General features: G+C 47.6%; 1 protein-coding gene across 2 annotated transcripts in view; it reads left to right on the top strand.

The window, feature by feature from the left end:
- Ccdc38 (coiled-coil domain containing 38) overlaps positions 1 to 14890 on the top strand; it is a 48494-nt gene that overhangs the window by 3281 nt on the left and 30323 nt on the right. For both annotated transcript variants that reach the window (XR_005089441.1, XM_037196816.1), the window contains exons 2-4: positions 3584 to 3611; positions 6540 to 6640; positions 8091 to 8256. Coding sequence is in view for 1 of the 2 variants with exons in the window: in XM_037196816.1 (XP_037052711.1) it covers positions 3593 to 3611; positions 6540 to 6640; positions 8091 to 8256 (286 nt within the window). In the remaining variant the exon portion in view is untranslated. The remainder of the gene's footprint in view (positions 1 to 3583; positions 3612 to 6539; positions 6641 to 8090; positions 8257 to 14890) is intronic.

Raw genomic sequence — 14890 nt, 5'->3', positions numbered from 1 at the left:
TTTGGTTGGCTGCCATCCTGGAGACCCCAGGAACCTGTTTCCTGAGGAGGTGGAGAAAGCAGGTTGCTAGGAGATTAAAAAAAAAAAAAAAAAAAAAACACAACGGATTATTAACACTAGCCCTATGAATGGGGCTAGCTGTGGGAAAAGAATGGAATGGAGATGTGCCCTGTAATGAGCCAGACCAAAGAGCAGATATGCCCTCCAGTCTGGAGAGATTTGCCTGGTTGGTGCAGGAGGTATCTGGAGGACCCCCTGCGGGCTGGCCTTGGCACAAGGAGAGGGGTGGACCTGTGCGGGAGCCTGCAGGTGTCTGTAAAACAACAGGAACAGATTTACATCTTGCTGTCACAGCAAAAGGATACAGCTTTGGGTTAAAAGGTGTGAACATTTTTCCGAGGGCCTGGTTTCAGCCCGATGAAACACACCTTTAAGTCTGTACTCAGAGGGCAACCAGAGGAAATTTACTGAATGGAAGAGGTTGAGTGAGTGAAGGAGGAGAGAGAGAGGCTGAGGAGTGAGGGAGGAACAGAGTCGAAGACACCTGCAGGTCTCCACACCTTTTCTAAAGCTAACCTGTCTCTAAAAGCTGGGGCCAGTAAAATCCACAGAAATTTAAGAACTTCTGAAAACTGTTTGTAGTCAGTACTCTATCAATTTATAAGTACCCTAGTCACCAAACACCATCAGCTACCCAGGCAGTCCCCGGTTTCTCCATCGTCATTAGGGGACAGAAGTCCCAAAGGCAGTACCAGTCTTCAGCTGCCAAGTCCAGAAGATCTGACAGACTTGCCCGTTTGGTAGGAATTTGGGGAGAATGACCTACCTTGTCTGGGCAAAGTGGAGCAATCGAACCCCCAGTGTACCCGTTGTCCAATCTGGGCAGGGTCTTGGCAGCGGTTTAAAGTGCAAAGCAGTTTTTTTTTTTTTCTTTTGTCTTGCTTCGTGGCTGGCTTTGCTACATTTAAAGCAAGCTTCCAGATGGAAGTTCTTCTGTGGCCTTGGGGGAGGTACAGGATGCTGCTGCCAGGAGCTGGTGCATCTCAGTCATGAGAAGCTTTTTATTAAAATGTCATATTCTCAGGTCTCTGAAGTGCTTGAGGATCAGGCTATAATTATCTGTTAGATATAGCTGAGTTAGATAAATGTTGTTTAGGCTTAAATTTGAGAGCATATACAAGTTAAATATGGCATACAGTTTGCCCAATCAGTCACAGCTTACCAATGTTAGTAAAAGCAAGAAGATTAGAAGGGATATTTCAGTCTCTGGTTTTCAGCTGTGGTCCTAAGATATAATAAGGCAAAACCAAGTTTTAACATTTGCAAACAATTCAGTGTTTGTTTGTTTGTTTTTAACCAATATTAAGGGGATTACTCTTAGATTACAGAGTCTCGCTGCCAGCAAAATACATCCCTGTACATGAATGCGTGGAGGCACAGCTTTAATACATCAGCAAACCAGCATTGTTTTAAATCCTATCTTTTATAAACCTTGCTTTTAGGACAGGACAGGAATTATCATACAGAAACCTATCCCAATCCAAAACACCTTGGAGACCTAATATCTCCTGATGGACCCATTTCCACCTGGTCACCTCTATCTAAGATGGTGGTAAAGTCATATGACCTCCCTCTTCCCTGTCCCTAGTCCAAATGATGACTGCCCACATGGTTGTTCTTAATGATGACTGGCCATGCGGTTGTCTTAATGGTTTTACCAGTTTTAAGCTAACTTTTGTTACAGTTTTTTAACCATACCAATTTTCCTCCCTGTTTTTCCTTATAATAAGGTAGAACAGCATAAAATAACTTTTTTCAGTCATTACAAAAATCTGAGCCCAAGCAGCTATCTTGTAAGCATATCTGAGCTGTTATCAAGACACATGGAACATGTAGTCTCAGACTTGAAGCCAGTCAAATACAAGCATACCATGGCCACATTTCCATCCATACACACAAAGTAGGCAGGACTTTCTAACAGAAAGACGAAAATTTTTCATGGGCGGTACGGGGTCGGGGTAGGGGTAGGGGTGGGAGTGGGGGGCGGGGTTTAGGGGGTGGGTGTAGACGCTTCCGGGCAGAGGGAAGGTCCTGCTTGTAGACATCCTAAGCTGGCGGGAGACTGAGAAGGCTTTGGTATCAGCAGCAGGAAGGGAGGGAGGGAGAGAACAGAGACAGAAGCATCAGGTGGGAGAAAGTGGGAAAGCTGCTGAGCCAGAGCATGAGATGCCAGCAGGCAGAAGCAGGGAGGGGACTGGAATGCAATGCTCGCAAACCTGGATGAGGGAGCTCATTTGGACAAATTTCGAAGCGATTGGCGATAGGACTTAGACCCGGAAGCATCCATTCACAAGCCTTAGCTGGAGACCGGAGACCATGGCGGTTCTGGGGCCAAAACGGTGGGGGTGGGGTGGGGGTGGGGAATCCCTGTGCAGGACATCTCCCGAACAAAGGAACCCCAAGGGGCAGGGATTGTCCCTACCCCTCAATGGGCCAGAGTCGCCTTCAGTGGTTGGGCAGGCAAACAGGAAGGAAGCCTGTCACCCTGAAGGGGTGAAGATCCGGAAGGGCTTCTGGATCCCTTACAGGCATTTTGGTTTGGAAGTCGGTGGCTTTCCGAGTAAAGTTGTGGGGGATTGTGGGAGACCAGCTCCGACCTGCTCCCACCTTACGAAGGGTTCTTGGGTGGAGGAAAGAGAAATGAGGAAACCTCAGGTAGAAAGATAGAAAGAGACCATAGGATAGCTTCGGGAGAGCCCTGGGTCAATACCCAATCGCCCAGAGGTTTATTCAAAAGAGCTTTTATAATATACCAAGGGGCGAGGCAAAAGACCGCCCCCTTGCAAGATCAAAGCACACCGTACAGCCAAGTGTAGACCCTTCCAAACACTTGGTAACCACGACGGTGGCCAAATCCTCTCCTTACGCAGCCCTGCTGGGTAAAGCAAGCTCAGATTCTCTGACCCTGAGTAAGGTCTAGCTAGATAGCTTCTGTGGGTCACCACATGAAGTCGGTACACCATCCCTACACTTTGGAAGTATATTGACTGATTGATTGATTGATTGATTGATTGATTGACTGATTGATTGATTTTGCATGTGTACATGTGTGGAGGTCAGAGGACAACCTGTGGGATTCAGCTCTCCCCTGTCATGCAGTCCCTGGGATTCGAACTCCGGTCCTCAGGCTTGCTGGAAAGTGTCTTTATCTTCTGAGTCATCGCATTGCCCCCCTCTTTTTGACTTACAATAAATGGACACCAGGTAAAGAGTGACCCCAGCATCATGCTAAAGATCATGGGGCAGTTTAGGTTATGTTGTGCCACAGCTATTCAGTCAGCTCCCAAGTTACTAAATGGCACTCCACGAACACTATAGCACATACTTTTTTTTTTTTTTTTTTTTTTGCTCTCGGGGTTGGTTATTTTCTGGGGTGTAAGTTCCTGGAATTAGAATTGCTGGGTGCAGCAGTTTGTGTGGTCATGGATGTAAAAGCCAGGAAGTCACTGATAGCTGAATTTAGCCATGTTTATGCAATATATACAAGTTTTTTTTTAAAAAAATAATTTATCTTGTTTTTCAGGTTGGAGAGATGGATCAGTCAATAAAGGGTAGGCTCACAACCGAAATGTCGCAATACTTGTTTTGTTCTTAATTGTGTGTGTGTGTGTGTGTGTGTGTGTGTGTGTGTGTCCGTGCACATGAGTAAAGGTGTCTAAAGAGGTGAGAAAGGGGCGCTGGAGTTACAGGCAGTTAGTTGTTAGCCACCCATCATGGATACTGGGATCCCAACTCAATTCCTCTGAAAGAGCAGTTCAAGCTCTCAGTGGATGAGTCGTGGCTCCAGACCCTATACAGAGACTATTTAAGATTTTATTATGGGTATATATTTTATGTTGAGCATATTAGCTTGCGTCTGCAGGATTTTGTTGTTGTTGTTGTTGTTGTTTCAAGACAGGGTTTCTCTGTGTAGTTTTGGTGCCTGTCCTGGATCTCACTCTATAGACCAGGCTGGCCTTGAACTCACAGAGATCCACATGGCTCTGTCTCCTGAGTGCTGGGATTAAAGGTGTGTGCCTCCTCCGCCCAGCGCATCTACAGGATTTTTTAAAAGGTGTGTTTTATTTTCTTTGGACCGGACCAGGAGACAAAAACACACCCCAGTTTTTGCAGACATCAGTGAATTCAGGTGCTAAAAATTAATCAGTGTGTTCTTGCTCTATGTAATCTGGTATGATTAGGCTCTGTGGTGACTAGGGGCCACATGCCAGCATAAGAAAAGAAGGACTTGTAGGCCATGCTGAGAAGTCTGGGTTAGTCTGAGTGCATTAACTTGTCACGGATGGTTAGCTGAACTGATTCAGCGTTTGTGGCTAGAACTGGATGGGAGATACTGAGCTCTGCGGGTATCCACCTTCTTTCCTCCATCTTCTCCCCTCATCCTCCCACTTCATGATAGACAGGGAGTTCCCGTGCCCTGACGCAAGGAATCGCTTGATTTTCGCTTCCAAATCTGACAAAGATTTAACGCCTAGCATGGGAGGTGGGCACTCTCTAGGCATGCTCTTCGCTGGAATTCATTAGAATTAACAAGCTTGACGACAGTGGCGGAACCAGAAACCATCAGCTTCAATGCGGCTCTATTCTCTCAGAGACGGAGAAGAAAAGGAGAGAATCTCCAGCCAAAGAGGTTTGCAGTACTGTCACAGCTTCCACGGGACACTGACAGCCAGGCAGCCCAGAAGGAATACAGCTGAGCTTGGGTCCAGCTAGTGACTCAGATGCCCGAGTGGCAAGCTGTAGATCGTGTGCCCAAGGCTCATGTTGCTCCACAGCCTGCAGAAGGGTCAGGCAGGAGGCTGGAATGGATTCTAGTATACACTGTGGGTATAAGGTGTTATTCGGGGTGCATTATTAATTTTGCCCCCCCCCCCGTCAATCTACCCAGAACCTGAAAATAGGGAACATATTTTCAAAAAGAAAAGAAAAGGAAAAGAGAAAGAAATACAAGAAAAGACCATGGATTGATGGTCCATCTCAAATGCTATCTGTGGTAGTACACTCCTTTAATCCCTGCCCTTGGGAGGCAAAGGCGGGCGGATCTCTGTGAGTTTGAGACTTAGCCTGGTCTACAGAGCGAGTTCCAGGACAGCCACGGGCTACATAGTGAGACTCTGTCTCAAAACTCAAAACAACCCCCACCCCAAGTAAATGCAACTAGTGTCCTTATGGGAGACTAGCTGGGGAGAGTATGAGCAGGCTATGGCCAGCCTGCCAATTACTTCCCTCTGAGACTATCAGTGGCCCCATTGGATAGCGGGGATCCATCCTTGTTCTGTGGTAAGGGACACAGGATGGGCTCAGGCAAGGTCATGTCCTCAGATCCGGAATACAGAGCCAGTCAATGGGAAGGTAAAGGGGCTCACGTGACTGTGGAGAGCACTGCAAGCCGGAGACCCAGGAAAGCTGGTGTTAGAGGCCAGTCCAGTGCAAAGGCCTGAGCCCAGTTGAGGTGACGGTATCAGCCCCAATCTGTTCAGCATGGGTGGAGCTAAGAGGTGAAACGACCCAGTTCAGACAGCAAGACACCCGTGTGTGTGTGTGTGTGTGTGTGTGTGTGTGTGTGTGTGTGTGTGTGAGAGAGAGAGGGGGGGGGTGCCTATTTCTCCCTCCTCAGCTGTTGTCCTGCTCAGGCCCTCTGTGGATTGGTTGATGCCCATGCATATTGGAAGGGGCAGTCTTCTTTTCTGACCTTACCAATTTGAATGCTAAAGTCGCCCGGAAAACCTCTCACAAATCCACCCCCCAAAATACATTTAACCTGGGCAAAGCACAGACCAGGCAAGTTAACACATGAACTTAACCACCATGGCTTCCAGGCCTGCGCCATTGTCTTCCTCGACTGAGCCCTAGCCTGTGGCCCAGGCTTTCCCACATTGCTGCTCTCCCCGGATCCAGGCCTTGCCACCTTATGAGACCTACACTACCACCTGCTTTCTTGACATCTTGAGCCCTGCAGGGCCCCAAGGAATCAACCACAACTTCCCCTGCTTCACCAGATGTGTCCCCGATTGACACCTCCTCTCATGGGCCAGCCACATTGCACTCAGCCTTCAATGGGTCAATCATACAGTAACTCTATGCTCAACTTTCCAAGGAGCTGGCAGATGTGTTCCAAAGTGGCCACACATCACATCCCTGCTGGTGGTTGACTGACCCAAAGTCATCTCCACATCTCCGAGTGTGATCTCGTTGTTCTACTAAAGACTCCTTAGCTGTGGTCCAGGTCTCCTTTGGTTGCTGAGCCCTGAGCTTGTGATATAGACGATGGGCTCTTACCCAGGAGACCCAGGACCTATATCTCGAGTTTCAACTGGAGGGCAAGCTGCATCTGCACCCCACCTTCTCAGAGACCCCTGCTTCCCATTTCTCTACTCCAGCTAGTGGGAGACTTAATAAGCCTAGTTCCTCATTAGATGGACTAACAATTCCTTCCTACCCCCACCCCTCCTTTCTTTCATTTCTTTCTCTCCTTTCAGATAGAATCCAAGATGACGCAATCAAAAAGGAACGACCCTACAAGATCTTTTTCAAAGATCTCTTCCTATTCAAAGAAAATGAAATGGCTGCAAAGAAAAAGGTAAGGTTTTTATTAAGATCGAAGTCCCTAAAAGGTTAGAATCATGCGCTTTTTTTCTTTCTCTCTCTCTCTGTTTTTTTTTTGGGGGGGGGGGGGGTGGGGGGGCTGATGATCAAACCCAGGGCCTTGCGCTTGCTAGGTAAGTGCTCTACCACTGAGCTAAATCCCCAACCCAAATCATGAGCTTTTTGCCATAGTTCTTATCCAGTTTTTATGGGTTAAGATATGGTGTCAGGGCCATGCTGGGTGGTGCCTGTCTTTACTCCCAGCATTCTGGAGGCAGAGGCAGGAGGATCTCTGTGAGTTTGAGGCCAGCCTGGTCTACAGAGTGAGTTCCGGGACAGCCAGGGCTGTTGCACAGGGAAATCCTGTCTTGAAAAAACAAACAAACAAAAGGACATGATGGATACTGACACCTGGCCTGTGGTCATCGGCAAGATTGTGCACACAAAGGACAGGGACCTTCAGAGATCGCCACCTAGTGGGGAAGACAGCTACGCCATTACCCATTCCAGCGTAACAGGCATGGTCCACCCTACTAACCCGTCAGACACCCACAGTTTCCATAGGGCTACATTTCTGAAATCGGGGCTGCCTTGCAAGGATGACGTCCTGCATCATTGGCCAAGCACAAAATGAAAGTGGGAACAGGTAACACCTGAGAACTGAGAGACAGGTCATAGAATCAGAGACGTGTAAAGGAGACAGAGCGGTCAGCCCTGTTGCGGGAAAAGAAACGGTGAGAGCCGGGAGAGATGGAGAATTCACCGTGGTGACAGGAGTTGAGTCCTTAAGGATAATCCCAAAGCTGTGATGGATAAACAAGCCTATATGTGCTCTGGGGAGAGAGGAGAAGAGAGAGGGGGTGGAGAGGCCAGGAGGATTATTTTTAGAGTAATCTGGAATAAAGTTAAATCAGTAGTGAGCCTGAGATTCAACTTTCCTTCCCAAAGGTGACTGATGAAAGGACCCTTCTAGCCCTAGGTATAATGAATGAAATATCTAGAAACATTGCTGTATAGAAAAACCTGGGGTGGCTTTTCTCCAGGCGATGTGTACCTTTGTTGAGTATAATTTAATATTAAACAGAGAGAAGCTAAAAGGAATCCAGAGGATGGGTTTTCACTGCCTTCTGTGGAGGTTCACCCCCTCTTAAGTTTTCAGTCCCAGCAAACCAACCTTTGGGGTTTCCCTGTTTTCCCCCGCATTTAATCGGGAAAGACATTTTCCTGTCTCTGAGATAGTTTATTAAAGGAACAACCTTTGAAGCATGCTCTTCCTTGTCTCCCTAACAACAAAAGAAAGGGACGCTGTGGACTCTGCTTCCAGGGTGAGCTCCCCCCAAGCTGCCTAAGGCCAAAGGTCTTTGCCGAATGCATATGATCGCTATTATGACAATATGGCGCTTGGGTGTGTCAAAATCCCTTTTGTGCTTTTGCCCCTTGGGTAGGAAAGACTCATGAACCGCAGCATGAAAATCTACCAAAAGACTACGTTTTCATCTCGGATGAAGAGTCGCTCACACCTCGGCCAGCTGACCTTTTATGCTGAAGCAGGTGGCGGCTCTTACGAAAGTCTGGGTTTGGATCCCACTCTTATTTTGAGACTGACAGAAGGTAAGTCAACATTACTCTTAGTGTTAAAATTTTATTTTTGATCTTTGCTATTCGTCATGGGTTTGGGAGATTTTCTGGCCATGAGAGAGACAGAATCTATGCTGCTGCTACGTTATTTCAAGATAAGGCAGCCAGAGACCACAAAACAGACACTCTTTTTGGGGGGAGGGAGCTTGAGACAGGGTTTCTCTGTGTAGCCCTGGCTGTCCTGAAACTCACTCTATAGACCAGGCTGGCCTCAAACTCAGAGATCCACCTGCCTCTGCTGGGACTAAAGGCATGCACCACCACTGGCCAGCCAACACAGACATTCTTAAAGCCAAAAAGAAAGTCTTTATTGCTGGCCAGCAGCTGCATGGGGGACTTGCCCAAATCGTGCAGCCCCAAGACTCACAGCTCTTGGTCTTGTACGTACAAAAAAACCACAGCCTGGTTGGCACACTTCCGTTAGCAAGAAGCGGATGTACAGAAACCGAAAAGCAGGGTTAGCACATTTAGGGACTTCTTATCTGTGGACTTTTCTAGAACCGTGGACTAGGTCCTTGTTCTCATTTTGTCAGGGGTTGGGGCCTGCGTGCTGGGTTTTCAGGTCAGAATGGTGTAGCTAGAGTTTTCCTGCCTTGCCCACAGTCAGGACAAATCTTTGTCACCCGCCAGTCCCACAGCCGCTCAGACCCAACCAAGTAAACACAGAGACTTATATTGCATATAAACTGTATGGCCGTGGCAGGCTTCTTGCCAACTGTTCTTATAGCCCAAATCAATCCATTTCCATAAATCTACACCTTGCCACATGGCTCGTGGCTTACCGGCATCTCCACATGCTGCTTGTCCTGGCGGCGGCTGGCAGTCACTCCTTCTGCCTTCCTGTTCTTTTATTTCTCTTCTCTGTTAGTCCCGCCTATACTTCCTGCCTAGCCATGGGCCAATCAGTGTTTTATTTATTGACCAATCAGAGCAACACATTTGCCATACAGAACATCCCACAGCAGAATGGTGCTGCTAACATGGCGTCACTGATGCAAAGTTCTGGGGCCTGTTACAATATGGCAGGGAAGAGCTTTGCCACCGGCTTGAGAGCCAGAAGAGAGCAGCTTAAATAAAATTACACTTCCCCCAAGATCATTACTTCTTCCCCTGCTTTTGAGAAACAAGGAAGTCACTGTCAAAATAACGGTGTTGGCACGGGCGAAGGTGGGTGCTATCAAAGCAGCGGCTCTCGCCATTTGAGGTGTGGAAACCCAGACGCTTCCTAAGGTTGGGGGTGCTTTGCTGGTTCACTACACATGACTCAGACATGCAGCAGCAGGAAAGCTGATATGGTGAGAGAAGCTTGTCTGTCATTGTGAAACCAGACCTGGTGATCAGACACGTCCTAAGCATTTCCTGCACGCCACAGGTCAAGAAGCGTCTGCAGGGGTTGGGGATTTAGCTCAGTGGCAGAGTGCAAGGCCCTGGGTTCGGTCCTCAGCTCTGGGAAAAGAAAGAAAGAAAGAAAGAAAGAAAGAAAGAAAGAAAGAAAGGAAGGAAGGAAGGAAGGAAGGAAGGAAGGAAGGAAGGAAGGAAGAAAAAAAGGAAGGAAGGAAGGAAGGAAGAAAAGGGAGAAGAAGGAAAAGAAGGAGGAGAAGAAGAAGGAGGAGGAGGAGGAGGAAGAGGAGGAGAAGAAGAAGAAGAAGAAAGAAGCGCCTGCAAATGAAGCACTTTGCAGCTCATAAGGTCAGGGTGGCCAGCAAGGAAAGGGATGTTGAGTTCCTCGACTCCCGTAGCAGGCCACGAGGCTGGAGAGATGGCTTAGCAGTCAGGAGCACTTGTGGCTATTGCAGAGGCTGGGGTTCCGTTCCCAGCATCCTCATCGTGGCTCACCACCAGCTGTAACTCCAGTCTGAATGGATGTAATGCCCTCTTCTGACCCCTTCTGGCACCCAGCAAGCATGTCGTGCATTTACATGAATGCAGGCAAAAATATTCATACACATGAAAATAAATAAACATATCTTAGGGGAAAAGAGGGGCTGTCTTAGATAGCTCATCAGAAGAGCCCTGCTGCTCTTCCAGAGGACCCAGAGTCTGTTCCTAGCACCCGGGTGGAGGCTCTCAACTGCCTGTAACTCCAGTTCCAGGGCATCAGGCACCCTCTTCTGGCTGCTTGGGAACCAGGCAAGTATGTGGTACGCAGACCTACCTGCAGGCAGAAAAGCATTTTACATATAAAATAAAAATAAATAAATCTTTAAAAAAAACCTTAGGTTTATTTATTTTATTATTTTGTGTGTATAAGTGTTTTGCCTGTATGTATGTAAGAGGGTGTCAGATCCATCGGGACTAGGGTTAACAGCCAATTGTGAGGGTGTTGGGAATCGAACCTGGATCCCCTGCCAAAGCAACAAGTGCTCTTAGTCCCTGAGCCAAGTTTCCAGGCCCCAAATCCATCTTTAAAAAAGAAGCAGCAAGCCACATTAATTGATTTAGACCGTCTTGCCGATGTGTGTGTGACTGAACAGCAGGAAATGAATGGCAGGCAATAGTTAGGGTGCAGCTATAGCATCAGGTCTAAGAGACACCTGGGTTCCATCTTGCGCCTCTGTGCTGCGTCTTGGGCCATCAAGAACATCTAAAGTGGCAAGTGACCTGTCTACAGTGCTGTGCAAATGAGCTGACTGCAACAATCCTTACGTCTTAGTCAGGGTTTCTATTGCTATGAAGAGACACCATGACCACGGCAATTCTTATAGAGAGCACGTTTAATTGGGGTGGTTCGCTTGTGGTTTCAGAGGTTCAGTCCATTATCATCATGATGGGGAGCATGGCAGGGTGCCGTGGTGCTGGAGTCGTGGCTGAGAGTCCTACATCTTACAGTCAACAGGAAGTTGACTGAGACACGGGACCGTATCCTGAGCATAGGAAACTGCAGAGCCCACCCCCACAGTGACACACTTCCTTCAGCAAGGCCACACCCACTCCAACAAAGCCACACCTCCTAATAGTGCCACTCCCTATGAGATTATGTGGGCCAGTTACATTCAAACACCACACCTTGCCACCCCAAGAGTCCTCAGATAACTAGAAACCACAGCTTTACAGGTTACCAGTCCTGCTTTGTGTCGCTGCTGTGGAATGGGATGGTTCTGGCCTCTTAAGGGTGAATGTCATCATGAAGGAGACCCCCCCCACACACACACACCAGGGGCTCCTTTCAGGACCCTGGGTTAGGCACAAACCACACCCAAACATCTGTTTTCACAGAGAGATCCTTTATTAAGCAGAAAAGCTAAAGAGGCTGCTTTCTGAATCTGGCAGAAAACAGCAGCAAATGACCTTGCAGATATAATTTTTGTTTGTTTGTTTGGTTTTTTGTTTTTTTTAAACAGGGTTTCTCTGTGTAGCTTTGCGCCTTTCCTGGAACTCACTTTGTAGACCAGGCTGGCTTCGAACTCACAGAAATCTGCCTGGCTCTGCCTCCCCAGTGCTAGGATTAAAGACGGCCAACGCTGCCTGACCTTTTTTTTTTTTTTTTTTTTTTTTTGAGCTGAAGATCGAACCCAGGGCCTGTGGCTCTGAGGCAGGCTCTGTCTGCTCAGATATCTCTTACTGGGCTTCAAAACACCGGTGCGGGATGGAGGTGTTTTGGAAGGGGCTTCAGTCTCACTGCTGAAATGCCTTTCTGATAGCTAGAAGAGTCACGGGGACAATGAGTCTTATTCCAGTGGGAGGATCAAATCCCATCAATTCAGCCAGCCAGTACCACGTTAAGTCGTCTGAATTAATAGGTTACGGACATTGAAATTTGTTTTCAGCTGGGTTGGTCCTACTTATGTGAGCAAATGAAAGCTTCTATTAGCAGCGGCATTCTTTCCTATTAAAAATATGTGAGAAGGGTTGGAGCAAAGGCTCACAAGCATGAACACCCGAGTCCAAATCCCCAGCACCCACATAAATATCCGGGCATGGTCACACCCGAGTATGTAACCGCGGCACTGGGTGTGTGGGGTCGGGAGGAGACAGGAAGGTGACCGGGGCTTGCCTGCCGTTAGCCAACTTCAGGTTCGAAGGGAGAACTTGTCCCAAGGGAATGAGGTAAAGAACGTTAAGGCAGGGCACCCAGTGTCCTCCTCTGGCCTCTGCTTGTGGGCCCAGGAGCATGCACATCCCACCCACCCCCCATACACCACACATGCATGTGTGAGCATGCACACATGCACATGCACGCACACGAGAGAGAGAGAGAGAGAGAGAGAGAGAGAGAGAGAGAGAGAGAGAGAATAAATTGAATGAGAATCTAATCAAGTTAAGATGAGGGGTTGAGGGCCATGTGAAACGTCATTATCAAGATGTCATGGGCTCGGGAGATGGTTCAGGAGTTAAGAGCACTGGCTGCTCTTCCAAAGGTCCTGAGTTCAATTCCCAGCCACCACGTGGTGACTCACCACCATCTGTAGTGAGATCTGGTGCCCTCTTCTGGCCTGCAGGCAAACATGCAGGCAGAACACTGTATTCATAATAAATAAATAAATCTAAAAAAAAAAAAAAAAAAAAAAAAAAATGTCATGTGCCAGATCCTGTATGTGGGAAATTCTACAGGGAAATTGGCTTGGCTTCCTGAACAGATAAACGGTAGAGATTACGGGACACATAGTGGAAGAAACTTGGGGGTGGCTGGGATGTGAAAAGATGAATTTCTAGAAGGAGTCACACAGCCAAGCTAGTCTGAGTTTAGAATATATATATTAAGATTTATTTATTTATTATGTATACAGCATGTTTGCCTGCAGGCCAGAAGAGGGCGCCAGACCTCATATACAGATGGTTGTGAGCCACCATGTGGTTGCTGGGAATTGAACTCAGGTCCTCTGAAAGAGCAGTCAGTGCTCTTAACCTCTGAGTCATCTCTCCAGCCATAGAATATAATTTTTAAGATCAGCGTTTTTTTTTTAAGACAACTGGGAAAATGCAACCCAGGCTGGCTATGAGATGGTGTTATGGAATCATCAGTTTGCTGGGGGTGAGGATGGTAGGAGCATTACTTTTAAACTCTCTGGTAAAGTTACACACTAAAGCTCTTAGGGATGAAATAGTCCAAGATTTCCCTCCCCAAAATATTCTAGTGGGGAGGAAAGTTAAGGAGGGATATCACCAGGCAAGGCAGATAAAGTATCAATGATGTGGAAGGCGCTGAACTTCAGGCTGCACTGTTATGTCGGTGATTTCTAGTTTGTGCAACTCTTCAAGTATTAAAAAGATAGCTGCCTCTAATTGATCGCTACCCGGGCGTGCCATATTTGATCTACAACAAATTTGCTGCCAGGCGTCTTTGCCTCCTCTTTGTGGATGATAATGGCTCAGGCAGGTTGGGTCATCCCGAATCTCTAAGCAGGTGCAGAATTCCAGTCAAAACCTGCCTGACGCCCTCGGTTACCTCCCAGGGAGTGTTGGTTAATGACTATAACAATTATCGTCGCTTTTTTGATGGATTGATCATCAAATGAAATGATTCATTCCAAGTGTGTTGTTTGAATAATAGCAACTAGTAGTTATTGAGCAACTGCCGTGTGTTTCATCTTCGACAGTCTCATTTCTTTCCCCATCACCGCTGGGAAACAGAGGGATGCTCCCGCAAGCCTAAGGCTGCCTTCGGCTTTCAGAATGAGCCACGTTGAAATTTCAGCGGCTTCCAGTACCCGAGGTTTAATTCTCAGACTCTTTCCCTGCGGGTCTCTGCTGAAGGAACAGTCCCTGTCTAGGACATTGCAGGGGGCCACAGCTAAGGGCTCTTGAAGCTTCTTCTTGGAACCCACGTAGTTCTGTGCCTGTTTCCTGACCAGATCATGGTGACAGCCGTGAGCTGAGGGTAGGAGAACAATCTTCACACAGACGGTGAAACCGAGGCATGGAGAGAAAGCGGGCTTACTCATCTCTCCCAGCTAGTTAGAGGTGGAAACCAGTGCATCTTTGGGGAGAGACATAGCCTCCCAGGGCAGCACAAATGCTTTCTATTTCCGTGGTTAGCAAGAGACTTTATTCTACACTGCGTTCTGTTGGATCCGCACGAAGCTAATGTGGAAAGGTAGCATTTTCCAAAATGAAGAAAACTCGAATGTTCTTGGAATCCCTATCCCGTTTTAACCTGAAGGGGAAAACTGCTTGCCATCTTTTTCATCCTGGCTTGTGGTCTCTAAAGACATGTGGCCTGAGGCCTCCAGTATTATGCTTAAACTGGTCCGACATTGAGATTGGGTCAGCCTACAAACACAAATGGAACTGTATAGCACACTCGGTTCCTTAAAGGCTTGGGGACCATTGCAGAAAGTGGGGCAAAGAGATTGTAGGAGCCAGAGGTCAGAGAGGAGCAAAAGTAGTGTCTCCTAGATATGCCGGGGTCACCGCACCTCTGGCAAGATCAAACCCATCAACGTTCCAGCATGGAGGTGGAGGCTTCCCTGACTGAGAAGCTGTCCACAGTTGGTAACTTCTCAGGGAGGGTGGGTTTTCTGAAAGCCCCTGCTGGATCGGCCGGGTCCAGCGGAGGGACCACACCCACGATTATATTCGCAGCACAGATTGAACGCAGTGAGTTGCTTTTAAAAAGGTGGGTTTTTTTTTTTTTTTAAAGAGTACACCAAGTTGGGATGGGTGGAGA

This window comes from Peromyscus leucopus, chromosome 18, assembly GCF_004664715.2.
Source record: "Peromyscus leucopus breed LL Stock chromosome 18, UCI_PerLeu_2.1, whole genome shotgun sequence".
Taxonomy (NCBI): Eukaryota; Metazoa; Chordata; class Mammalia; order Rodentia; family Cricetidae; genus Peromyscus; species Peromyscus leucopus.
The sequence above is the reverse complement of the archived record's forward strand: the minus strand, read 5'-3'. Positions and strand labels throughout refer to the sequence as shown.